Source organism: Puma concolor, chromosome B1, assembly GCF_028749965.1.
Source record: "Puma concolor isolate L17-30 chromosome B1, mPumCon1.1.hap2, whole genome shotgun sequence".
NCBI lineage: Eukaryota > Metazoa > Chordata > Mammalia > Carnivora > Felidae > Puma > Puma concolor.
Window position 1 is genome coordinate 33,115,311 of NC_141670.1, and position 26,477 is coordinate 33,141,787.

The 26,477-nt window shown below is 44.5% G+C and overlaps 1 protein-coding gene across 5 annotated transcripts in view; it reads right to left on the reverse strand.

Moving 5' to 3' along the window:
• Positions 1–20,741, reverse strand: part of DOCK5 (dedicator of cytokinesis 5) — a 222,953-nt gene extending 202,212 nt beyond the window's left edge. For 3 of the 5 annotated variants that reach the window (XM_086703427.1, XM_086703426.1, XM_086703430.1), the window contains exon 1: positions 20,195–20,741. In XM_086703427.1, the coding sequence (XP_086559553.1) occupies positions 20,195–20,726 (532 nt within the window). In that variant the 5' untranslated portion in view covers positions 20,727–20,741. The remainder of the gene's footprint in view (positions 1–20,194) is intronic. The other 2 variants (XM_086703428.1, XM_086703429.1) reach the window with 2 other exon arrangements.
• Positions 20,742–26,477: the final 5,736 nt, after the last annotated feature.

Genomic DNA, 26,477 nt, shown 5'->3' on the forward strand with positions numbered 1-26,477 from the left:
CTGGGGCAAAATGTATCTTGGGATTCTTTCATTCAAGCTCCCGAGACGGGGAATCTGACGGACTCTACATATTTCTTTGTGCCAAGCGATGTCATCGTCCAGACTATGGAACAGCCTCCCTGGGGTGGTATGCCCACCCATACCCCCATCGGCAATGGCCAAAAGAGTCACATATGGTGTAGAGCGTGGCTGGTTGCCTGGGCCTTCTCGAAGTCTTCTACAGTGGCCACAGCCAGACAGGTCCAGGGACTAAATCAGGCTGTTCAACAGTGTGTGGTAGCAGGCTTCTACCAGCGTGTGAGAGCCAACTGTTAAGCGTTCAGGAATTTTTGTGAGCTATTTGTTAATCCACTAGTAGTCTGAAACTGGCCACAGTGGGAGTATTTATACCACGGACATTGGCAAATGCTACAAATTAGGACTTTTTTTTTTTTTTTTTTTTTTTTGTGGCACACTAGTTTGCCAGCACAGCACTGTAGCGTGAATGGTCAAAGAGGGAGGAAAAAACAAAAAATCAGGGTAAACAGGGCTCCCCGACAATCGGACATCTGATAATCTAGGTCGTTTCTCTCTTGCCTTCATCCAGCCTTTGCTGCAGCCAGGATGGACAGCTTCCTCCTTCTTCACTTGCCCTAAGTACCTGCGCTTCAGCCAGGGCTTATGCTGAGCCAAATCCCCCGCCTTCCCAAACCTCAATGCCCATCTCCATAAAGGGCAACTTCTTCCCTGAAGACTACCTAATTCCCTCCTTTAAACTAACCTCTGCTTCTCTAAACTCCTGGGACCCAAAGGAGACATCTCTGCGCCCCCTTTTTATGTTGAGCCTTCCACTTCAGTTATTCCGGGCGCCATAACTTAGGGTCCTCTGATCCATTACAAACTTCCCATGAACAAGCTCTATGTCCATTTCTCCTCTGGATCCTTCCAAGTGCTGAATATACGCTCCTCAAGTTAGGTACCTGGAAGTACATGGTGAATGAATGCAGAACGATTATTTCCACAAGCTGGCCAATAACACATCTCTCCTTTGCCTTCAGGCTCCTACCGTTCCAGACCTGCTAACTCATGAGTTCCTCGACAGAGATGAGCCTTGGCAACAGAATAGGATTCAGGGTTAGAAGGCATCTAAAGCCACATATCTGGTCTGTGTGTGTGTGAATCACTTTCACTAGATCCAAAGGCCTGTAAAGGAAGGGAAAAGTCAAGGATATAAAACATAGAGTGTAAACTCTGACCTTTTGCAACAGCAGAGTCATACATAACTTCAAACCACCCATTAAACTCGATCAACTCCTTATTAAAACCTATCTCCCTTTAAGACTTTGACGAAGATGACTCGGAGTATTAGGGGAAAACCTCAGAACTAGGAACCAGACAAACAAGATCACAAGGTCACTGTCAAGAGAAAATTAGTTCTTCGTGTTATGAAGCACTTAACCAGCCCGAAGAGTATATAAAAGCCACCAAGTAGTTAAAAGGATTACAACTGGCATGTGAAGAAAAGAGTCCGGAAGAAATGGGCTTCTTTGCCCCAAAGCTTTTCCTAGGCAATACCTCCTGAGAAAGGCTTCAGGCAGAAAGTTCAAAGGCATATCAACTTTAGATCTTGAAATTCTTCGTCAATGTATGCGGACTTACCGGCATTGCTCAATTAATTTGCAGAAATTTTCAAAAATTGAAAATTCTTCACACTCTGAGAATCTGGAAGGTAGAAAATATTATCTCTAATTTACAGATGGAAAACGGAGTGAAAGAGCCAAGCCACTTGATTGTGTCTGTAACAGAGATTGAAATACAAGCCTGGCTTCCTAATCCTGGTGTCAATACTTCTCTGTGGGTTTCATCCCACCCATCACCCCCTCCAAACCGTAAGTACCCCAGAATATAAGAAACAAGTGACCTTTATGAGACAGATAATTCCCGAAGCTTATTCCAAACGCACGGTGTTAAAAACTAGTTAAAAAACAAAACAAAATCTAAGCACTAAGGCAGACAAAAGAACATGGTAGAGGGACTATTTCAGCAGGAAAACAAGCCTCTAATCTTCCTAAAGTATAAAACCCTGTTACCCAGGGCTACTGATAAATGCAAGAAGATAAAGACGTATTACGGGGAACACATGTTTCATTGTAGATATCACTTATGTTTCCTTCATCTGTCATTTCTTGATAGGAGCAGTTTTAGGAAGACAGGACCACAGAAGGGCTGTACTTTCCCTAAGGTTTTATAACCATTAGCTAAAGCCTCCTCAGCATGAAATTCAGCCCCCCTGGAATCTAAAAGGGATCAAACCAAAAAGTAAAGAAGGGGAAAAACAAAACAAATGAAAGCAAAACGCCACACGTCCACGTGTCCACCCCAACACCCCTGATCGGGTCCTTAAAAACGGAGTCCTTTGGGCGACAAGTAAGGGGCTGTTTTCCCCGGTCCAAAATCTGCCCTAAGGTCACTGCATTAAATCAGAATCAAAAATGCCACCAAAGCAAAGTTGATGGGATTATGGTTTGCTTCACAGAGTGAGCCATTCGCGTCTGCAAAAAGTTCTGCTGTTGAATCTGAACTGAGCAGGCAGGCTCATATCTAATACAGGAAAAAAAAATATATAAGAGGCAGATTCAAAATTTCCAAAGCTGTTGGCTTAGATCAGAGCTCAAACATGAAGAGAATTCTTCTACAGAGTCAAACCATTTCTGAATCTGTGAGCTTACAAAAAGACCTCCCTGAAGCTGTCGAGCCATTTGACAAAGAGCCGGAGTTGGAATCCTGACACTGCCAAAGGTGAGCTGGGCGCCAGCTCTTCCACAACGTTCCACAGTATTCTATATGCGGCCAATAATTTGACTCAGGTGGGCATCGGTCTTCTTTAAGAAAGGCTTACAGGCCCGCAAGGCAATCGTTCAGGAGTCTGTCCTCAATGGATTCCTATCTCCAGATTCTGGGATGGTCTGTGTGATAGGACCTGAAATGGCTGGCCAAGGGCTACTGGTCACAAATGTCTCCGACTCCATGATGAGATGAGGCTGGAGATAATGTATTTTGTGACATTCGATCAAGCCAAAGGGAAGGAAAGAGGCCTTTCTGAAGCCCTCCCTACTCTATGTATTTCCCATACGTTCCTTATCTTCTATAATCCTCACGAACACTCCATAAACCACTGGTACACAGCAGGTACTCTGAGAATGTGTACTTCCTCAGAGCAGTAAGTTAGTCACAGTGGGTAGGGATTCAAATCCCAGTTGGCCTGACTCAAAACATCCATGTTAGTCAGTTCTGTGTGAATTTGTTACTTATTTATACCTCTTAAAATCCCAGACGGATCTCAGCCAGTGAGTCAGTGTTACCCCAACGCGCAGGAACCGAGAACAGAAGTCCCATCACCCAGACACGCCCAGGGAATTCAAATTATTTTCCTCGACAATTTTTGCAAGACCTGGTCATTTCCAGCCATGAGAGCTTTGACACTGGAAATATACTGGAGACTAGTCTGGACCTTTGAGGATGGGTTCAGAGCTAACCAACGTTAACTACTTAACAATCAACCCTGCTCTGCAAACAATCAACCCTGCTCTGCTACTCTCAGGCAGGCTCCCACCTAGCAAAATTTCAGATAATGATTGCATTCTGCCTACAATACCAGGAAGTGTGCTGAGCATATTCCTACCTTCTCACTTGGCTTAGGGCCTCGTATGACTTCATAAAGGCAAAGAGATATAAATTGGTAGAAGCGAACTTCCAAATTCCAAGCTACAAGAAGCTACTCTCCCGAACTTCACTCCGCAGCAAACGGCTCTTGTGTCTACCCTGACAATTGTGATTTTAAGCATGGCTTGGCCACAGGGCATGAACTATAGTCCGCAGGACTAAACATAGTAACCACGGTTCTGATGTCAGCTTACCATGTGTCGCTGAGCAAATCAACGTCTGCGCCATGATCTTCACTCACTCAGACCATGATTTATTTCAAGTTTATTTATTCATTCTGATAGAGAGTGAGAGACAATCCCAAGCATGCTCCGTGCAGCGCAGAGCCTGACACGGGGCTCAATCTCTCAAACCGTGAGATCGTGACCTGAGTGAAATCAAGAGTTGGATGTTAACCGACCGATCGACCCAGAAGCCCCAGAACATGATTGACTTTTTTAAAAGGCATACCACATTAGTAAAGCTGTTGAACTATAGAAATAATTGTATATAAACATTCTGTTTTGTTAGTGAATATTTTATTTTATGTAATGCGAGACCAAGTTTTGTGTATGCCACGGGACTGTTGATTGCCTTATCAAAAAAGACGGTGACATCACACCTTACTGTCTTTGAACAGACAGAGGAGTCAAAGCTGGAGACTAATGGTTTATCACCATAAAACAGTCATTGAGATCCTTAGGACAACCGACAGATTGAAATGAATGAGAGGTGATTCTACGAATTTTTAATTTTAGGATTATAAAGAGAGGAGGCTAGCGTAAACACCAAAATGCCACCTTGCCCTAAACAGAAACACAATCTTAGGATTGGTTTTTGACTGTAAACAAGGAGATGGAGTGTGTTATAAGTAATTCACTGAATGGTAGAAAGCAAAGTATACTAAATTACAGATGGTCATCAGGAATATAGTAACAGCGGGGCGCCCGGGTGTGTCAGTCGGGTTAAGTGTCTAACCCCAGCTCAGGTCATTGTATCATGGTTCACGGGTTCGAGCCCCACACAGCACAGACAGCACAGAGCCCACTTTGGATCCTCTGTCCCCCCCACCCCACCCCACCCCCCCGCTCTCTCTGCCCCTCCCCTGTGTGCTCTCTCTTTCAACACTAAACACTTATATATAGTGACATAAAACGTTAGATCTTTGCTAGAATATGCAAGAGTCGGCATAGTTTGAGAGACAGGGCCGAAGACCTCATTGCCAAAACCAGCCCAAACATCCTGTGTGATTTGGGGCAAACCACCAAAATAGCCTGCTTCTTTTGCTAGATCTCTAAAACAGAGGTGACAACAGTTGCTGTCTTTAGGTCACAAATGGCATGAATAATCATAGGATCGTTAAGTCCAATGTATATATTATTTCAAACTAGTAATCACTCCACATTGCACAAACTTTGCAAGGTGCAAAAATATTTAATAAAAGCCCACTACTTCTGACACCCAGACCACCATCTCCTTCCAAGAAACAACTGATGGACAATCCCCTACACACACTTTCAGAAGTGGTCTAGCATTTACAAGTACGCACACGCTTGTCTACTGCATTCAGTGCCTTAAACAGTGCCTGACATACATAGCGGGTCCTGCGTAATTATTTGCTTCATGAAATTAATACTATGTATACTTTTTGTTCCATGCCCTCTTACTCAAATCTATCTTGGAAACAGCCCGTATCAACCTCTTCTTTCTAAAATGTTTATTTCAGTTTAATACACGGGGCATGCACGTGCCATACAAGTATATTGCACTAAACTCGCATCAACTGAGACCCCACCAAGATCAAGAAACAGAACAGACATGATCAAAAACCTACATGCCCTGCTCATTCTCCTTTCCAGCGCACCTGTCACCCTGTGACACCTAGAGGGACCACAACCCTGACTTCTAGAAACAAATTACTTTTGCCTGAAGTGGTATTTATAGAAATTCAGTAACACAATATATGTACTCTTTTGTGTTTGCCTTCTTTCACACAGCCTTTTGTGAGGTTTAGCCGTATCTTTGTGAGTGCATGTAAATCGTTCATTCTCAATTGCCCTTTAGTATTGATTTCATCGGGTGGGGACACAATTTGTACACACTCAACTGCTGACGGGCATGCGTGGGTTTTCCAATTTGGGGCTATTTTTTTTTTTTTTTCAACGTTTATTTATTTTTGGGACAGAGAGAGACAGAGCATGAACGGGGGAGGGGCAGAGAGAGAGGGAGACACAGAATCGGAAACAAGCTCCAGGCTCTGAGCCATCAGCCCAGAGCCCGACGCGGGGCTCGAACCCACGGACCGCGAGATCGTGACCTGGCTGAAGGTCACCTGGCTCAACCGACTGCGCCACCCAGGCGCCCCAATTTGGGGCTATTTTAAATAGTGTGCTACGAGCATTCTACACAAGTCTTTTTGAAGAAACTTATCATCCCCCCAACAGTGAAACTGCACAGAGGAGGTCTACGCCGAACTTTAATACAAACTCCTGAACTGCTTTCCAAAATGGCTGTCCCGACGTACACTCCCACCCATACATGGACCTTCTGTTGCCCCACCCACACCCTCACCAAGAGCTGGAATGACTCCATGGTTTGGTTGGATTTGGTTTTCTTTTGCCCATTGGGTGGGGCTGCAGTGGTCTGCCAGCCATTGTGTTTACATCTCCACTGATGACAAATGGAAATCAGACCCCCTTCCAAATGTTTATCGGACATGTGGATATCATGTTTTATGAAGTGTCTATTCACATCTTTCGCCCATTTTTCTATTGGGTTATTCTTCTACTGATTTCTAGTTCTTTCCGTGTTTGCAATATGATCTCTTGGTCAGAGCTGTGTGCTGGGAATGTCTTCTTCCACTCCGTGCAGTGTCTTTTTAATCTCTTAAGGGCGTCTTTCTGTGAGCAGAAGTTTTCTGAATTTTAAGAGACTTGGTATAATTTTTTTTAAGTTAGTGTGTTTTGTGTCCCTTTGAGAATCTCTGCCTGCTCCAAGGTCAAGATGTTCTCTTATCCTTCCTTCTGAAAGTCTTTACCTTTCAGACATTTGGAATCATTTTTTTATGGCATGAAGTAGGGGTCCAGTAATCAATTTTTTTTTGGCATAAAATAGGGGGCCAGTGCATTGTTTTCAGTAGAGACCGCCAACTGACCCAGCACCATTTCTTAAAGAGATTGTCCTTTAACCACCAAATGCTGGCATTATATTTGCCATTGAGCCTGATTTTTAATGGTATAGTATTCCACTGTATGCGTGTGCTATAAATTACTAAACCCATCCCCAACTGATTCACACTTGTTTTCATGTTTCTGTTATGAACAATGCCCTAATGAATAATCTCGTCCATGTATCACTCCCCACATGTATCAGTATATCGGTAAGACAAACTCACAGGAAAGGAATTGTAACTCAAAGGGCATACGCAGTTTTTATTTTAACCAATATGTTTGTTTGTCTGCTTGCTTGTTTGTTTGATTTTTGAGAGAGAAACAGAGGCCAAGTGGGGAAGGGGCAGAGAGAGAGGGAGACACGGATTCCTTTTTCAAAGAGAATAAATGAGTAACTGTGCTCCTGGTATCCACTGATTGAGAAAACATATACAGTCATGTAAGTTCACAGCCACTGTGCCTCAGGATCCTAGAAGATGGAATAACTAAACCAAATCATGCTATCATGATGTGAGGGGCAGGCCTTCTCTGCTTATTTGCTCCTGTTCAGAAAGAAGCTCAAAGCCTGGCTGGAGTGCCCCAGACACCAGGTAGACAGACTCCACCGCTGTTCCAGAAGGAGTGTGCTCCAACAGGAAGTCAATAGCAGCTCTCTGCCTGAGATGAGGCTGCTTCCCCTCCCCAGTACCAAGCTGTCCTTTCCCATCAGAACAGTATAAGAGGACTTGAATCCACCAGGACAGCAAGGAGCCTCACTCACATTTCTCCTAGGTCAAGTCTTTTTGTTCAAAATACAAGTCTAAAAAATGCCAATGTTCTCTCACTTCCAGGTCAATATTATAATCCTTTATGATCAATACACGACTCTCTCTTCACCCATCAACACTTGGGAAACCCCAGTAGCATTCATTCTCAAACATGCCTGCCACGTTGTGAGAATGGCACACAACTTTTTAGTTTTGCAACTGACATCACGTCGAAACCATGGTGCTGAGGACCGAAGACCACCGGGCCCATCGCTGGCCTAAAACGTGACCACCATGGAACCCACAGCGTGACTTCTACTTTGCAGGCCCAAACCTCCAAAACACACTTCCTTCCCAGAACTTGTAAAAAGGGGAAGGTGAACAGCAAAGAAAGCCATCAACAAAATGAGAAGGCAACCTACCCAAATGGGAGAAAATAATTGTGAATCACCTATCTGTTAATAGGTTATGCAACATATTAAGAACTCATAAACTCAGCAGCCAAAAAAAAAAAAAAAAAAAAAAAAAAAAAGAAGAAGAAGAAAAGAAAATTAAAAAATTGAAAGAAGAGCTGAATTCTTTTCAAAGAAGATTCCAAGAGACACGGGAAAAGACGCTCAACATCACTAATCATCAGGGAAATGCCAATCAGAACCACGATGAGATATCATCTCACATCTTTTAGAATGTTATTATCAAAAAGACAAGGAGTAAATATTGGTGAGGAGGTAGGGAAAGGAGAAGTCTTGCGTACTGCTGGTGGGAATGTGCATTAGCACAGCTAGCATGGAAAACAGAATGGAGGTTCCTCAAAAATTAAAAATAGAAGTACCATATAATCCAGCCTCTGGGTATTCATTCAAAGGAACACTAGCCTGAAAAGATATCTGTACCTCCATATTTCATGCAGTATTTACAATAGCCAAGATCTGGAAACAACCTAAGTGTCCACTGATAGATGAATGGATAAAGAAAATCTGACACACACACACACAGGAATATTATCCAGCTATTAAAAACAAAAAAGAAAGAAGAAGGAAATTCTACCATTTGCAGCAACACAGGTGGACTTTGAGGGCATTCTGCTAAGTGAAATAAGTCCGACGGAGAAAGAGAAATACTGTATGATCTCACCTAGATGTGGAACCTAAAACAAAACAAAACAAAACAAAAGGAACTCATGCATACAGAGAAGAACCTGGTAGCTGCCAGAGGTGGGGGATGGGTGGTGATTGAAAGGCACAAACTTCTGATTCTAAAATAAGACTTGGGGATATCATGTACAGCATAATGACTACAGTTAAGAATACTGTATTGTCTGGGAGCCCGGGTGGCTCAGTCGGTGAAGCATCCAACTCTTGATTTTGGCTCAGGTCATGATCTCACGTTTCGTGGGATGGAGGCCCACATCAGGTTCTGCACAGACAGCACACAGCCTGCTTGAGATGCTCTCTCCCCTCCCGCCTGCCCCCTACAGCTTGTACTCTCTCTCAACATTTTTTTTCTTTTTTGAGAGAGGGAGAGAGAGAGAGAGAGAGAGAGAGAGAGACAGAGCATGAGCGGGGGAGAAGCAGAGAGAGAGGGAGACGCAGAATCCAAAGCAGGCTCCAGGCTCCAAGCTTCCAGCACAGAGCTCGATGCGGGGCTCAAACTCACAAACTGCGAGATCATGACCTGGGCCAAAGTCAGACGCTTAACGACTGAGCCACCCAGACACCCCCAAAATAAACATTTTCCTAAAATAACACAAAAATTTTTTTAAAAATGCTGAAAGTTGAGAGTAGATATTAAAAGCCCTCATCACAAGGAAAAACTTGTAACGCTGCGTTACAGTTGGATGGATGTTAACGAGACTTACTGTGGTGATCCTTTCACGATATATACACTTTACGTGGTACACGCGAAACGACCATGATGTTATGTATCAATTATATCTCAGTAAAAAGGGGGAGAAGATGATTTCATAGGAAGATCTTATTTACACCAAAACCTCCACCTAGAAAAACCACAGGGAAGACGGGCATTTTCCCTTTCGGACTGAGCAGGATACAACGACTTGTCAGATCCCTAAGCAGACATATAAAGACATGTGCACTATCCAGTTATAAAGAGAAAGGAAGCAGCCGGAAGACAGCAGGCTGAAACACACATCAGCTAGTAGCGGTGTGATTCTGGTTACTCACTTTATACCTCCAGGGCATATTTTTGCAATGAAATGAGGGTGTTAGCCAAGAGGTGATGGATGCATAGAGAATCCAGCCCTTAATATTTTATGATTCTATACACAAAAGGGCAAAGCTGTCAGATTTTTATAACTGTGTTATGACTTATAACCGATCTCCAGCAGGAAAGTCTGAGGAGAACCCTATTGCTTCAGACTCACACAAACTATAGCACATCCTGCCCCAGGTACGTAGGTAACCAGTCAGCGGGATGCACTCTTACTCACCTTGGCGGAGTCGGCAAAGAGCTATTTTCAAGAGGGAATTTATCTCTGCTATGATTTCTTTTCCTCATGTTATTATAAAACATAGAATAGTTACCTGGGATTCTTAGGGCACCTGGGGGGGGGGGGGTCCAAATATGGCATCTGACATGAACAGTCCCTGAGTTTAATGGGGTGTGGAAAAGCAGGAGCAAATGGCACAATCTGGAAAGGTGGATCCATGAATATTAAGCCATTGGAACAATAGCAGCTTTGCGATGGCATAGAGCTTTGTGGAGGACAAAGGCCACTCTTGTCTCTGGCTTGGGAGCTGGTTGCCAGCAATTCAGACAATCGGTGGAGTCCCGGCTGCCAGCCCAGGCTCCCAGAGGACGTGGCCTGGCCACCACTTGCAAAAAATAAAATTAACACAGCCATCCTCTCCTTTCCCTTGCTCACCAAAATCTCTATTTCAAACTCATTTCTTAGCTTGATCTCAAAAGCACTTTTTTAAACTTAAAAAGACCATTACTCCTAAAGTATGCTGGGGGCGACTTATAAACCAATGTCAAAGGTCTCCCAAAGGATTTGTTACGCCTTTAACACCCACAGACAGGAGACATTTCATGAGTGGTTTTACCTATTTGATGAGGGAGAAAACTACTTTGCCCTCCTTTCAAACACTTAGTGAAGAACAAACTACCTGACCTCGGTCAATTTCCTGAAGCACAAACTACCCGACCTTCGTCAATTTCCTGGGCCACAGATACAGGTCAAATTCTATTACAATTCCATGATTTCTTCTCAATTTAAGTGAGTGGTAATAGAAGTGATCTGTGTTCCCTTTTTTTTTTTTTTACTCTTTGACAGTACTAAAATATTTGGTATGTGTAGAGTTGTAATTGTTGTTACACTGAATATTGCTGGGAATGAACTAGAAGTTAGAAAATTTTCCCTTCCTGGAAAACTTCATTGCAATGAGATCTGAGTCCTTTCCCCCCAAACTTCATTGGGTTGTCTCTTAATTTTTAAAAATTTTTTTTTTCAACGTTTATTTATTTTTGGGACAGAGAGAGACAGAGCATGAACGGGCGAGGGGCAGAGAGAGAGGGAGACACAGAATCGGAAACAGGCTCCAGGCTCTGAGCCATCAGCCCAGAGCCCGACGCGGGGCTCGAACTCCCGGACCGCGAGATCGTGACCTGGCTGAAGTCGGACGCTTAACCGACTGCGCCACCCAGGCGCCCCAAGTCTCTTAATTTTTAGATGAGGAGAGACCACGAGTTCATTTAAGTTGAAAGGTATGACTACCACAAAAAGCATTCTGTAAATCTGGACAAACTAAATCCTGAATAACTACTCCCTTTGCTGCAAAGCCCCGAGCCCATACTCTAAACTGCTTCTTCCTCACATTACTAGGGATCTCGTATCTTTTTCTTTTAATTACCCTGTGTACAATACACACTGTCCTTCTTGTAATGGACCTCAACTCCTTTTTAGTGATAGAAGGAACAAATGAGTTTAAAAGCGTTCTTTCACTAGATTCCATGTCGTTTTCTCCCTCGACTCACGTGCTCATGAAAGCGCTAATCCAATGACTCAGAACCTCCTAAACCCGATTTACCACAGCGGTCAAGCTTTTTCTTTCCACTTAGCCAATCCTACAATGCACCTTCCTCCTGGAAGCCTCCAAGGCATCATTTAGGATTTCAATTCCTCTCCCACACCACAATGTTCACACAACCCTCTGCTTAAGCCATTTATTAAATCTATTTTATCTATTATTTAAATGTTCCTTCTCCCACCATTTTTTATTACATCTCACTGGAAGGATGCATATGGCAGTATATTCTGCAGCCTGAAGAAAACTCCCTCTTACAGCAGACAAGACAAATTTAGGTAGATGATGGATTCAGCATTCATATATCACTTCATTTATTTATTGAGTGTTGGCCATGTGCCGGCACTGGAGTTCACTGATGAAAAAGACAAAGTTCCTGTCCGCATAACCTCACATTCTAGTATGAGAGACAGGCAGTAAACACAATCAAATAAATAGGACAGGGGCGACTGGGTGGCTCACTTCGATGAGCGCCCGACTCTGGGTTTCGGCTCAGGTCACGATCTCATGGTTTGTGAGATCGAGCCCTGTGTCGGGCTCTGCTTGGGACTCCGTGTCTCTCTCTCTCTCTCTCTCTCTCTGCCCCTCCCCTGCTCGTGCATGCTCTCTCTCTCAAAATAAGTAAAACATTTTTAAAATACAAATAAATACGACAATTATATGAAGTAAAGAGAAATGTCAATAGACATTGAGAGGTGTGGGCAGGCAAGGCGTGGGCAAAGACAATATGTAGTACCTTAAACTAAGTTTCTCAGAAGCATCTAAGGAGGGATTATTCTAACTGATTCCATTTTTAATTCTCTATTTTATCTAACTACAGTTGGTGCTTATTATTTGCAGATTCTGTATTTCTGCATCCTCCTACTTACTAAAATGTATATGTAGCACCAAATGAATACCCCTGGCACATCCACGGTCACTCTCAGATGTGTGCAGAGGGGCAAAACGTAACCCACAAGTTCCCATTTGAAGTCGAACGAGGTGACCGCTGGCCTTTTTGTTTCAGTCCTCGTACGGTAAACAAGTTTCTTTTTTGCAGTTTTTAAATGTGCAGTTTTAAATTTAGTGCCATTTTTTTTTCACTTTGTGCTTTTTCTTAATGATTTCACTATTATAAAACGGACCCCAAGCACCGTGCTGAAGTGCTGTGTAGTGTTCGTATGTCCAAAAAGGCTGTGATTTGTCTACTGGAGAAAATACATGGTTAGATAAGCTTCACTGAGGCTTGTTGATAGAGTGCTGGTGGCCATGAGTTCAATCTTAGTGATCAACCATGTAGAGTAAATAAGGTCTTTAAATCGTTTTTCTTAATTTTTAAAAAACTTTTTAAATTTACATCCAAGTTAGTTAGGTATGTGCAATAATGATTTCTGGAGTAGAATCCAGTGATTCATCCCCTACGTATAACACCCAGGGCTCATCCCAACAAGTGTCCTCCTTAATGCCCCTTGACCATTTAGCCCATCCCCCCACCCACAACCCCTCCAGCAACCTTCAGTTTGTTCTCTGTATTTACGAGTCTCATGTGTTGTCCCCCTCCCTGATTTTATGCTATTTTTGCTTCCCTTCCCTTATGTTCATCTGTTTTGTATATTAAATTTCTCATATGGGTGAAATCATAGGCTATTTGTCTTTCTCTGACTAATTTCACTTAGCATAATACACTCTAGTTCCATGATGTTGTTACAAATGACAATATTTCATTCTTTTGGATTGGCAAGTAATATTCCATTGTGTGTGTATACACACGCGCGCGCACACACACACACACACACACACACACACACACACACACACACACCACATCTTTATCCATTCATCCATCGATGGACATTTGGGCTCTTTCCCTACTTTGGCTATTGTCGATAGTGCTGCTATAAACATGGGGGTGCATGTGTCCCTTTGAAACAGCACACCTGTACCCCTTGGATAAATGCCTAGTAGTTCAACTGCTGGGTCATATGGTAGTCCTATTTCTAATTTTTTGAGGAACCTCAATGTTGTTTTCCAGAGTGACTGCACCAGCTTGCATTCCCATAAGGTCTTTATCTTAAACAGAAACACACATAAAATAAGGTATGTACTGACCAGATGATGAAAATGTGACCAGAGGCTCACAGGAACCTGACCTTGAATTTTCCCTAAGAGCAATGGTTCAGTATTCGCCGAGTCAGTGTTCCCGGCCGCTTTATAAAACATCAACTACCACAAATAATAAGAATCTACATCACGTCGTGGAGAAAATTTCAGCTGGGCATCAGCTTCCTCCCTCCTTGACAGTATCTTGCCAGACGCCCAATACACTGCTGTTTTATTTTTGTTGACTTTATTTTCACAGTTGCTTTTTTTCTATGGCACGTGCTGCCGGTCCTCCTTGAATGGTAGCAACATCGGATTTTTTTTTCCAATAATTGTTTTAAGTAAAAATGAAAAAAAAAAAAAAGGCAGCAACATACAGAAAAGATGACGTGGAAAACAGATGAGGCAAATGGGTGTGGATGGGCATCAGACATGAAACTGCTTCACCGGGGGACCTGGGCATGCAGAGATCACGGTAACAATGACCGACTGAAGCCTGGGGAAACATATGGAGTAGATTACACGGCCATAGATGAAAAATTCATCCTCCATGAACCTCAGTTTTCTTATCAGGAAAAGGGGACAATAAAGGAGAATCACAAGATTATCTCGATTGAGTGGAATAACACGCAAAAAAGCAGAGCTGAGACTTTTTGGTCTTGGAAACCCTTTTCACTCTTAGAAGTTACTGAGAACCCCAAAGAGCTTTTGTTTATGTGGGTTACATCTATCAGTATTTACCATTATTAGAAAGTAAAACAGACACTTTACACTTGTGTAACTAATTTAAAATAATCATAATAAACCTGATGCATGTTAGCAAAAGTACCTCTTTTTTTTATGAAGACGTATTTTTTCCAAATAACAACACTTTTCTAAACAAAAACACTTAGGAGCGGCAATGCTTTGCATCTTTGTAAATAAATGTTTAAACGTCTGCCTTCACGAAAGGAGTTGGATTCTCCCACTGCCTTCAGCATTCAATCTACTGCGATATCACACTTCATGTAGTCTCTGGGAAGCTGTACTGTATCCTCGTGAGAGGGTACAGTGAAACAGGCCAATAACAGGCTCAATATTACTGTCAAAAAAGTTCTAGTCTCATGAACCCGCTGCAAATATCTCCAAGACCCCCACGTGTACCTGGAACATTCTGAAGTAAAGGATTTAGAGCAGTCGCAAAGTAAACTCATCATAAATATTAATTCTCTAGGGCGCCCGGGTGGCTCAGTCGGTTAAGCGGCCGACTTCGGCTCAGGTCATGATCTCGCGGTCCGTGAGTTCGAGCCCCGCTTCGGGGCCTGGAGCCTGTTTCAGATTCTGTGTCTCCCTCTCTCTGACCCTCCCCAGTTCATGCTCTGTCTCTCCCTGTCTCAAAAATAAATAAACGTTAAAAAAAATTTTTTTTGAAAAAAAAAATTAATTCTCTATTCCCTTTATTCTTAGCCTCAATGTTAGAACACAAACACCTTAGGGCAAAGACTTCTTCAGCTGTGTATCTAGCAGCATCATACCTCCTCTAGACACATGACCAACAAGTGTTACTGTTGTTGCTTATTCTGGTTGCGTAACTAATTAGCTGTGTGATCTTCAGCCAAGGATTCTTCATCTGTGTTCAAATTCAGAAATCCACGGACTTGAAAAGGGGAAAAAACGCAGCTCTATTTTCTGACACTCAGCCATCACTTTAATGATGACCGTGCACAATAAACCCCCACTGGCACCAACTGAAAGCGGAGGTGTTTTCAGATCGTATCATGGTTTACGGCAGATATCTGGAAACACCATATATGCTCCTCACTAATTCAAAAGTATAGTAGTTATTAGACCTGCAACTAGGTCTTGTTATTTAGTGGATTAATAATAAGCACATATATTACAACATCACAAATTTGGAAAAATATCTTAACAGCTGTATTTCAATACAACTGAGTTTCATTTTCAATCCTTCATAGGTGACTTTATTCTAAGAAAACGATCCACTGGCTTAACCAGATGGCCTAAGGAGTTTATGCAATCAAAAGGCTGCCCGGTGTTAAGCAATTCACTTTACCTCTTTAGACACCAAGTTCTTCTCTTTAAAAGGAAACCGGACTATTTATTCTCTGAGACCCTCCCCTCAAGAGCAGGACCGGAACCCACAGCACACCTGAATGCATTAACAAACAGCTGCAAGAACCTGTTTTCAATTTTTACACCAGCATCTGAGAGTCTACTCGACTGAGCTGAATGCTTTTAGATTAATGGGGCCAGCCTGCACCAAACAGATGAAGAGCTAATGGTGAAAGCAAAGATTCTCCCACAGTATCTTTTATCACATTATAACGATATAGATCACAAATAAACAAACAATAATGAGTCTGCAAAAAAAAAAAAATCCACGATCAATACAATTTGGGACTGTTATTGATATAAATGGCTTGTTTGGAATAGATTTAAACACAAATCGGGGGCACCTGGGTGGCTTAGTCGGTTGAACGTCCGACTTCGGCTCAGGTCACGATCTCACGGTCTGTGGGTTTGAGCCCCGAGCCCTGCGTCAGGCTCTGTGCTGACAGCTCAGAGCCTGGAGCCTGCTTTGGATCGATCCCGTGGATCCCCCACTCTCACTTTTGTCTCACTCTGTCTCTCAAAAATTATAAATAAATACAAAAAAAATAAATAAAAGATTTAAACACAAATCTTTCCAAAATCAGAAGAGTGAACCCCTGGGTATATATCACTAATGTTTGCCTTAAATCTAAATAAAAGTGGGGCTCCTGGGTGGCTCAGTCAGTTAAACGTCTGACTATTTGATTTGGCTCAGGTCATGATCTCACAGTTCCTGAGTTTGAGCCCTGCGTCGGGCTCCCACTGTCAGTGAGAGGCCTGCTTGGAATTCTCTCCCTCTCCCTCTCTCTCTCTGCCCTGCTCCCCACCACCCCCCACCCCCCACCCCCCCACACACAGGCTCTATCTCAAAACAAATACACACTTAAAAAAAAAAAAAACTAAATCTAAATAAAAGGGTTTGTACCCCCATATCGTCAAACAGAAAACATTCGAGAAAGAAAGAGGGAAAAAAAAAGAATAAAGGAAAAGAAAGCAAGAAAGAAAAGAGAATTTTCTAGGGCTATGGGGAAAAGCACCCTGCTTCTAAGCACTTGGCACAGAGCACTTCGCACTGGGATACTAATGGACTAGAACTTTAAAGAAGAAGTCTACTTGTCCTCTCATTTGATGACACAGATAACACACATGGGTCATTTAGGCCCTCCTAATGCTAGAGACTGAGCCAATAGAGCTACGTTTAAGAACTAAGAAAGCCCAGACAGATTGCATTTCAGTCCCCATAGAAAAATCTAGGCTATGTCAGGAACAGCCAACAGTGGCACCAAGATAATATAAGAGTGGAGACTGCTAACTTCACTGAGCAAAATCCAAATGAAGATCAAAGTGCTACCCTCACACAGAGTAGCTGTGAGTCATTAAAATGCTTCAAAATGGCTATCATATGGTTTCCTTCACCCAGAAACGCAACCCGACCAGCAGACATTTGTAAGTGATGACTATCCCCAGAAAAGTCCAACAAGCCAATTTTCCTAATTATATTTAAATGAGTCTGTCTACTCTATGCTTCCTTATTTATTCAACAGCACATTTTTTCACTTGCAAAGATAAAGACAGACGGAAGGTTGTCACTTCGCACGTTTAACTGAACAAAAAAACCCTCATATTGTGGTGGATTGGCGGGGGGTGGGGGAGGGGGTTGAGAAACTGCATTACATCATCACAGAAATTAGGTTAGGGCTTCATAACGTCACCTCAACACCAAGGACAAGCCGTTATGACTACATGCTCCATACCTGGTATTGGGACTGGGATACAAAGCCATAACCTTCTGATTCATTGAACCCAAAGATGAAAGGATACTTAAAATACGGTGCAATGTAATGACTATAAGGAGAGGCCTGAAGGTTTGGGAAGGTCTGGAGGATGCCAACCCTGGAGGAGGCAGTGGCAATGGACTTGAGCCCTGAGGAAAAGTTGGATTAGGGATGGTGCACAAGTGGGAGGGCCCTCTGGATGGAAGGGGGGGGCATGAGGGAGGGAGCAAAGTCCCAAAGGAGAGATTCTCCGCTGCATATTGCACAAGAGCAAAGAAGGGCAGTGTCTGCAGTGGTGAGTTAATGAAAGAAGCCATGAAAGATAAGGTTGGTGGAGACAGGTTGAACCAGATTATCACAACCTTGAAAGTTGGGCTCAATTTAGACTTTACCCTGTAGGCCAAGGAAGGCTTCTAAGCAGGGAGGGAGGTGTTATGAACAACAGGGGGTTTTAGGAATAAACAATAGCGATTTATCTTCTCGGCTAATCTGCCTAACAGTGGGTCCTTTTGTCAAGCCAAGATTAATCAGAATCTATTATGTCTAGTAAAATCAGTGTGCCAAATTATATCCTGGGGTAATTTTGCTACCCCTTTTGCCCTGGAACTGCAATTCACATACTTTTCTTGACTGATGATAAATAACTGGGTAACCTGACTCCACAACAGGAAAAAACATACATTAAAAAGAAAACATATCACAGTTGCTCCTATGACTATGGCAATTAAAACATTTGGGGGGTGCTTGGGTGGCTCAGCCGGTTACATGTCCGACTCTTGGTTTCAGCTCAGGTCCTGATCTCCAGGTTTCCTGGGTTCGAGCCCTGTGACGGACAGCCCCACCGACCCTGTGGAGCCTGCTTGGGATTCTGTGTCTCCCTCTCTCTCTGCCCCTCCCCCACTCACTGTATCTGTTTCTCTCAAAATGAATAAACTTTAAAAAACGAAAAAAAAATGTAGGGCGTGTGGTTGTATTCATTACATGAAAGTCATGATAGTCGGGGTTCCTGTTATACAAAATTAGAAGTGATAACTTTGTAAGTAAGAACTGATGATTACGCATTGCTAAATATGCTTTAATTTAGTAGTACTCTGTAACACTCAAAAATAAAGACATTGATTCCATCTATTTCAATCATTTCACTCCCATAATACTGGTTACTTAACTAACTGGCACCTGTCTGAAGCCTCATGACCAAATTAGGACCAGGTAGTGTCGGGCAGAAGAAACACCCACTCATTTCTGAGTTGCCACGGGAGAGTGCAATGATTCTAAGTAAAATTTAAGAGGGAGAAAAGTTTTTTTGTAATAGAGGCAATACACACACAGACACACAGTATATATTATTATATATGCAGGGACATACACACATAAAAGGTCACAATTAAGAACATTGTATAGTGAATGTTAGAGGGCGTGTTTGTTGTTTTTGTAACTGACTCGTGGTTACAGAGTTGCAAAGCACCCAGAGGCTGCTAAGCTTATCTCCGAAAAGGACTTCACTGTCAGAAAGCACAGAATAGCACAGAAGCACAGACGACCAGGTTCGGGGACCACTCCCTACTAACCGAGGCGAGGGAAACACGGCGGCAGGGAAGGGACTCAGGTGTAAGATTAAATTACAAATAGGCCAAATGAATGAAGCTGCGAGGAAGTGATAAAATCCTCAACACGCACCACTGTGTCTATTCTAGGGAATCGCCCCGCGAAGGGCAGCGTTTCCAAGAGACCTCAGCAACTTCACTGCGGGATAAACACTGCAAGGACCACGGTTTTTCATCTGGCTCAAAACCAGGCACAGCCAGTGTTTTGGGTCCAAAACGACACGACAGCAACCCCTCCGCGGGTGGTGGGGGGCTCTCCAGCACCGCCGTTTAGGAATGCCGAGTGCCTAGCCAGGACCTGTCAAAGTTTTCTTACTAAAATATCCTCATCTCCTCCCACGATGACACCCGGGGCTCGGAAGGCAGTCTTCCACCCGCTCGGGGCACGCTCCGTTGAGGACGGGCGTCTGCACGATCAGTCCCCGGGGACAGGCACCCCCGATCCCTGGTCACACACTTCCTGTCTCTTCCCTCACGTCCCCCCCACAACTTCGGTCTCCCATTCAGTTTCCAACGGTTACCAAGGTCCCAGTCCCTGGAGGAAAGGGGGGCAGGCGGCTTTCTAATCCCCAACTCCTCACTCTGGGGCATCAGAGAGAGCCCAGGGAGGGAGAAGGCAGAAAGCCCTGGATCCGCGAGCGGCACCCGCGTTCCGCCGACGGCGGCGGGTTAGAAACTACTCAATGAAACCCCAAGGCTGGGGAGGAGAGACGCGAGCGCCCAGCCCGGTGCCCCAAACCGACAGCAGGCGAGCGCTCGTTTTGTTTTTTCCTTTTTTTTTTTTTTTTTTTTCTGACGTCTCCCCCGTGCCCAGCGCTGGCGCTTTGGACTCGGGAGCCGGATTTCCAGTCCCGGAGCCCGAGTGCACTTCCAGCCACTCCGATTCCCCCGACCCGGAGCGACGTCCCCCTCGGGGAACGGCCGCCGCGGGAGCCGAGCCCCGCCCGCGCCCGCGAGGGCAGCGGGGACCCGACCCCGCTCCCGGGCAGCGCGCGTACCCACCGGCCCGGCGTCCGCCGCCCAACTTTGCGCCGCGCAGGGCCGCCCCCGCGAACTCCGCGGCGGCCGGGGTGGGGCGAGCACTCACCGACCCCGTACTTCTGCCTCTTGGTCGGGATCCAGCGGGCCATGGCGGCGACCTCGCCCCGCGGCGGCGGCGGCTGCGGCGGCTACAGCTCCCGGGGCCCCGGCCGCCGCCGCGCCGCGCTCCCGCGCGCCCGGGGCTCCTCCGCCATGTTCCGGCAAACTTCGCCGACCCCGCGAGCCGTCTCCCCGCCGCGCCGCGCCGCCCCGCGCGGGATTCGCTCCGGCTCGGCAGCGGCCCGCGGTCACCTGCTGGGCCGGGCGGCCGCGCCGCCGTGCGCGCCCCTCCCGGCGCCGCCCCGGCCCCTCCCGCCGGCCGCGCCCTCCGCCCGCCCGGGGCCGCCTCCGCGCCCCGACCCGCGGGCGCCCGGCCTCTCCCGCCCGCCCCGGGGCTCCGCGCTCCCCCGGCTCCGCCTCGCGCACTTCCCGGGAGCGGCTTCCCGGGGCCCATTGGGCTCAGCGGGTTGTTTTGGTTTTGTTTTTTTTTTTTCCTCTCGGTGTTTGGCGCTTTTCCCCGCCTTCCTCACCCGGATTCAACCCTCGAGGCTGGATCCCGGGGGGCGTCGGGAGGGCCGGCGGCGGGTGGGCGCGGAATGTGGGGTCGCCGCCTCTGCGCGCGCCGCGCCTCGGGGGGAACTAGAATGCGTTCGGGAGCTGCCTGCCGGGCCCCGGGCACCCCCAGTGCCTGGCACTCCGCGGGTGCTCAATAAATATTTGTTGAATGAATGAGCAGTTGACTACCGCGTTCACCCCCTGGAGCTTTAACTGACACCGAGAGGACCGGAAGCCGGGCTCCAGGGCGGACGCGACCTCCCGGGGCCACCGTTGATAGCTTTCAAAGCGGGCGTGTTTGTCTCCGGGTAAGTGGAGACCTGATGCGAGGGAGCCGGGCTCCTCAGACGTGTCAGCTTCCAAGGGGAGCTTCGGTGGGAAAATTCTTTAGAGAGTCTTAACTTGGAAATCCTGTACCCCGCCCCCCCAAACACCGGGACGCCTCCCCAGCTGAAGGCATTCAGACCCTTGTACTCAAGGGAAAAGATCGCCCCTTTTCCAAGACAGCTGCAGCCCAGAGAGCATCCTTGTGGAGGGGCGACCAGGGCACATCCGAGAGACTCTTCTCCATCGGCCGTATAGTTTGACCAACAGCCCGACGCACGAACTGTTCAAATGCACTGCCGCAGGCTCCACTTTGAACTCACTTCCTCCTGGAGAGACCTCTGGAATGAAGGGGGGCGGGGATCGGAGGCACCTGGCTTGGGGGGAGGGGGGGCGCTCGGCTACCTTACACGGAGAAGTAAAATCTCAGAGTAAATGAGCAGCCGATTTATGCTCCCGGTCTGAGAAAATACCTATTGAAATAAACTTTCGTCTTTGCAGTCTGTGAAATTTTTCTGGCCTTTCTGGAACATGAAAGAAAGATAACGTAGTGAAATAGAGTGAAACTTGATTGAAAAATTCGTGCATTTTAATTTTGGTAACGTGTGCAAAACCAGATCCGAAATTTAAAAAAAAAAGGGGGGGGGGGGGTCCTGTTCTAGGTGGGTAATTCCTAGGGCTTACTCTCTTCTCCGTCAACAAGTAGGCATTTATTTGCAAAGTGTAATGATAATTTAAGAATCCATCACTTTATTTTTTCTTAATTTTTTTTTAAGTTTATTTATTTTTGACACAGACAGTGCGAGCATGAGCTGGGGAGGGGCAGAGAGAGAGGGAGACACAGAATCCGAAGCAGGCTTCAAGCTGTCAGCACACAGCCTCACGCGGGGCTGGAACCCCCCGGAACTGTGAGATCCTGACCTGGGCTGAAGTCGGAGGCTTAACCGACTGAGCCCTCCCGGGCACCCCAAGAATCTGTCACTTTAGACTTAACATCCAGGAGGCACTCCACCATATCCCTGAAATAATTTTTCTTAGCCAATGACATCACGATTAACCTAATGTCATCTTCTTTCTACCAATGTTTATTAAGGGCCTGTTAGATGTCATGGGGCCCAGCAATGAATAAAGGAAAATCCCTACCCTCATAGAGCCTACAGTCTGGAAGACAGAGGAAAACAAAACAAATAAATGTGTGCCAAATGAGACTAAGCATGTAGAAAACCCAAAACTAGGAGGATAGGATGTGCTGCTGTTTTATGCTGAGTAGTCTGCAAAGGTGCAGACATTGAAGAATCAACCCAAGGGAAGTATGCAAAGGCCGAGAGGCATGTTTAGCAGGTTCCCAAAACAGCAAGGAATCCTCCTTTGTAAGAAAGGAGTAAGCAGCTTTGTGGAAGGCAACTTGGTCCAAGAGGCACAGAGTGGCGGGATGGAGCAGGACCCTGAAAAGCATAGTAAGGGGCTTACATAGAACAACATTAGATGAGGTTCGAGTTTTTGAGCCAACCCTCCAATACGATCTAATTTGCTTGCCTATGGGATGAACAGATTATAAAGGCACAAGGGAAGACATAGGAATATTTTAGTAGTTCAAGCACCAAATGAAAAGTAGTTGGGGCCAGGATAGTCGGGGAGAGATGGGAAAGAGGTTGGATTCTTAACATAAAGTTAAGAATATAGTGGGGCTCCTGGTTGGCTCAGTCGGTTAAGCGTCTGACTTTGGCTCAGGTCATGATCTCACGGTTGGTGGGTTCGAGCCTCGTGTCAGGCTCTGTGCTGACAGCTCAGAGCCTGGAGCCTGCTTGGGATTCTGTGTCTCCCTCTCTCTCTGCCCCTCCCCTGCTTGCACTCTCTCTCTCTTCCTCAAAAATAAATAAACATAAAATTTTTTTTTTTTTTAAAGTTAAGAATATAGTGTGCACGGAGGAGAATTCACTGTGAGGCCTCTGGGTCCTTTCATTAGCTTGTTTTTGGAAAGCCTGCAAAGAAAAAAAATGTTTTCTGTTTTGTTTTGTTTTGTTTTGTTTTGTTTTGTTTTGTTTTCCTTAAGAGCCCCACTGTATATGCTTCAGGCCCCAGAGACCTTGGATCCTGTCCCTGGGTGTGATAGACAAGGTGGGTCAAGGATGACTCTAAGTTTGGGGGCTTGAGTAACTGGTAAATATATCGAAGTCGTTCTGTATTGAAGTTTTCCTTTGTTATTTCTTTAGGACTTAATCACCTTTAGGACTTCCTCAGTCATTCCTCCATGTGGACCCCTAGGAGCTGAAGCATTTGCATTATAGAATGGGGACTTCACAAAGGTATTTCAGTTGTCTCTGTTCAAGGAAATTGCTTGACCAAATGTTCTCTAACTACTGGTGTACTTTGAATTTAATACACATCAGGGTGTTCCGTGCGCGTCCAGTGGAACCGGATTTCTACCAAAATGATTTCAGCTGCCTTTTCTGGAATGTTTTCAGCTGCCACCCCCTCCCACTCGCACTGAAAGCTCTTTGCAGAACTTGAGGTTTGAATCTGGGCGCTGGATAGTTCAAGTTTGACAATAATTGCGTTAAGAGGGTTGGAGGCAAACGGAAAATTTTAATTACAGCCTCCAGTACGTTTATTCTTTTTCCTCTGAAGACTGAGGTCCACCCACTTTGTTATATCCAATGGTTAAATCCCAACCTGAAAGTCCATTTAAATCATAAAAGCAGAGCTATTCAACGTCTTTTATTAAAATTAGGCTTAAAATTAGAGAGTCAACTAGATGGGTAGGTGGAATAAGCATGATTCCCAGAAATATCATTTTCTTTTTCCTCTGATGTCTTTTCAGAAGAAACATGAGGCATATTCCAGAGGCACTGATACTCAGACTGCGAAACCCACACAAACATAAACACATTTATGCACGCACAAGCACTAGCATGCTCTGCTTGAAAGGTGCCTTGGAGAAAGAAATGAGGATAAATGAATTTGAATGTGGAGGCTAGTTTGACATGAACATTGTGGCCATCCCTCACAACGCCTGAATAGATGGATGTGAAGACAATTGGCGAGGGCTTGCTTCCTCCATTGATTATAAGGTTTATTTCGCCAAATCTGGCTGACTTGATTGCTTCTCTGAAAAAAGCTATGGATTCTATTAAAGAGCATCTCTCTCTCTCTCTCTCTTTCTTTCTTTCTTTTTTTTTTTTTTTTCTGGATGAGCCTACATATGAGTGAGTGTAGTTGCTAGAATTACCAAAAAAAAAAAAAAAAAAAAAAGGCGGAAAAATGTAATTGGCTCTAATATCACTTTGAGGTCTTCTGAGGGCAAATGCTCTAGCTTTAGGACAGGGTGGTTCTGTGTAAGTCAGGCGCAGGGTGAGGCATTGTCATTTGGGACCCATGAGCTAAACTGGACAAAGGAACTAACCCCTGCAGCCCTAGAAGCACTTTTTTTTTTTTTTCCATAGACCCTAGAAACTCACATTGCTATCTACTCTCTGCCGCCCAAATGATTTATCTGGTGAGCATCTTTGGGTCTGTTCTTGGGTCTGCCGCGGGCCGTGGTAGGTCCACTTTCTCTGATGACTGGGAGATGATGGTCACTTCTCCAATGCTAGTCATACCCTCACCCCCATCGCCGTGAGATGGGTGCTCGGTAAGCGCTTTCACCCTCTTCGCAAACACAGCAAAAAGCTTTTAGTTTTGCTTCTGGAATGCTCTTTGCTGCAGACATCTAAATGTGCTTCAAGTTCACCTCTGAAAGAAGTTGATGACATGAGCAACTTGAAGTCATTATTAGCTTGATGATAGTTGGATCAATATTCAGTGCGAGAAGCGAGGAACACCACTTGAATTTTCAAAACTGTATTTACGTAACGTATCTTGAAAAGTTCCTCTATGTGTTGAAAATCTATCTTCAGGGGTGCTTGGGTGGCTTGGTCGGTTAAGCGTCCGACTTCGGCTCAGGTCGTGATCTCGCGGTCCGTGAGTTCGAGCCCCGCGTCGGGCTCTGTGCTGACAGCTCAGAGCCTGGAGCCTGTTTCAGATTCTGTGTCTCCCTCTCTCTCTGCCCCTCCCCTGTTCATGCTCTGTCTCTCTCTGTCTCAAAAATAAATAAACGTTAAAAAAAAAAAAAAAGAAAATCTATCTTCATTAAACTCTGTAGAACAAGAGGTGATAAAAACTAAGAAGCAATGTGGAAAAATTATAATGTAAGCTTAAGGTACAATAATTGAACTGTATATGCCGTAATATACTTATAACTATATAAAATTATATTTTGCATGGAAAATGACTGTAGAGGAACATTCAAAATGGAAATTTTTAACCTTCTTCAAAAGAAAACTACTTGGTTGCTGAGATTCCTGGACCATGTAGGAAAGCAGAAAGTTAAATGCCTAAATTTGACCTTTATTTGGGATAAGAGTGAAGTTTCATTCTGAAGCCCCTTGGTAACTGTGACATTGTGACTATGTTGTTTAGATGACTGTCATAGCAGATTTTTCTTCCTGTTACTTCATGGTCAGTTAAGAAACCAACATTTGATCCAGAAATTTTATTTAATACCAGACAGATTCTCCATGGTCACTAGCTGTAGTGTAACAATAATAATTACTATTCATGGCCTGTGCCTGGCACTAAGCTAAATCAGCTTGTCTGATATATATATATATATATATATATATATATATATACACATATATATATACATATATATGTATACATATATGTATATATGTATATACATATGTATATATGTATATATATGTATGTATATACATATACGCGTATATGTATGTATATACATATACGCGTATATATATATATGTGTGTGTGTATATATATATATATGATTTTGTAAGCCATGTGGTCTCTCTTGCAACCACTCAAGTCTGTAATTGTAGTAGGCAAATAGCAACAGACAATATGCAAACAAATGAGTGTGGCTGTATTCCAATGAAACTTTATTTGTAGACATGAAATTTGAATTTCATGTAATTTTCATATATCATGAAATATTCTTTTTTATTTTTTTTCAATCATTTAAAAATGTAGAAAACATTATTTTAAAATTTTATTTTTGAGCAATCTCTACACCCAACATGGGGCTCCACCTTACAAACTCGAGATCAAGAGTTGCGTGCTCTATTGACTGAGCCAGCCAGGCACCCCTAAACATGCAGAAAACATTCTCAACTTGAAGCCCGTACGAAAACAGGCCATGTGTCGGACTTGGCCTACAATTCCTGGTCTAAACCATGACTGTCACTTTTTGAAGTGAGTGGAAAGGCTGGGGGGGCCTCCAGGAGAGGGGTCATGGTAACAAGGGAGACATCAGTGTAGGACCTTC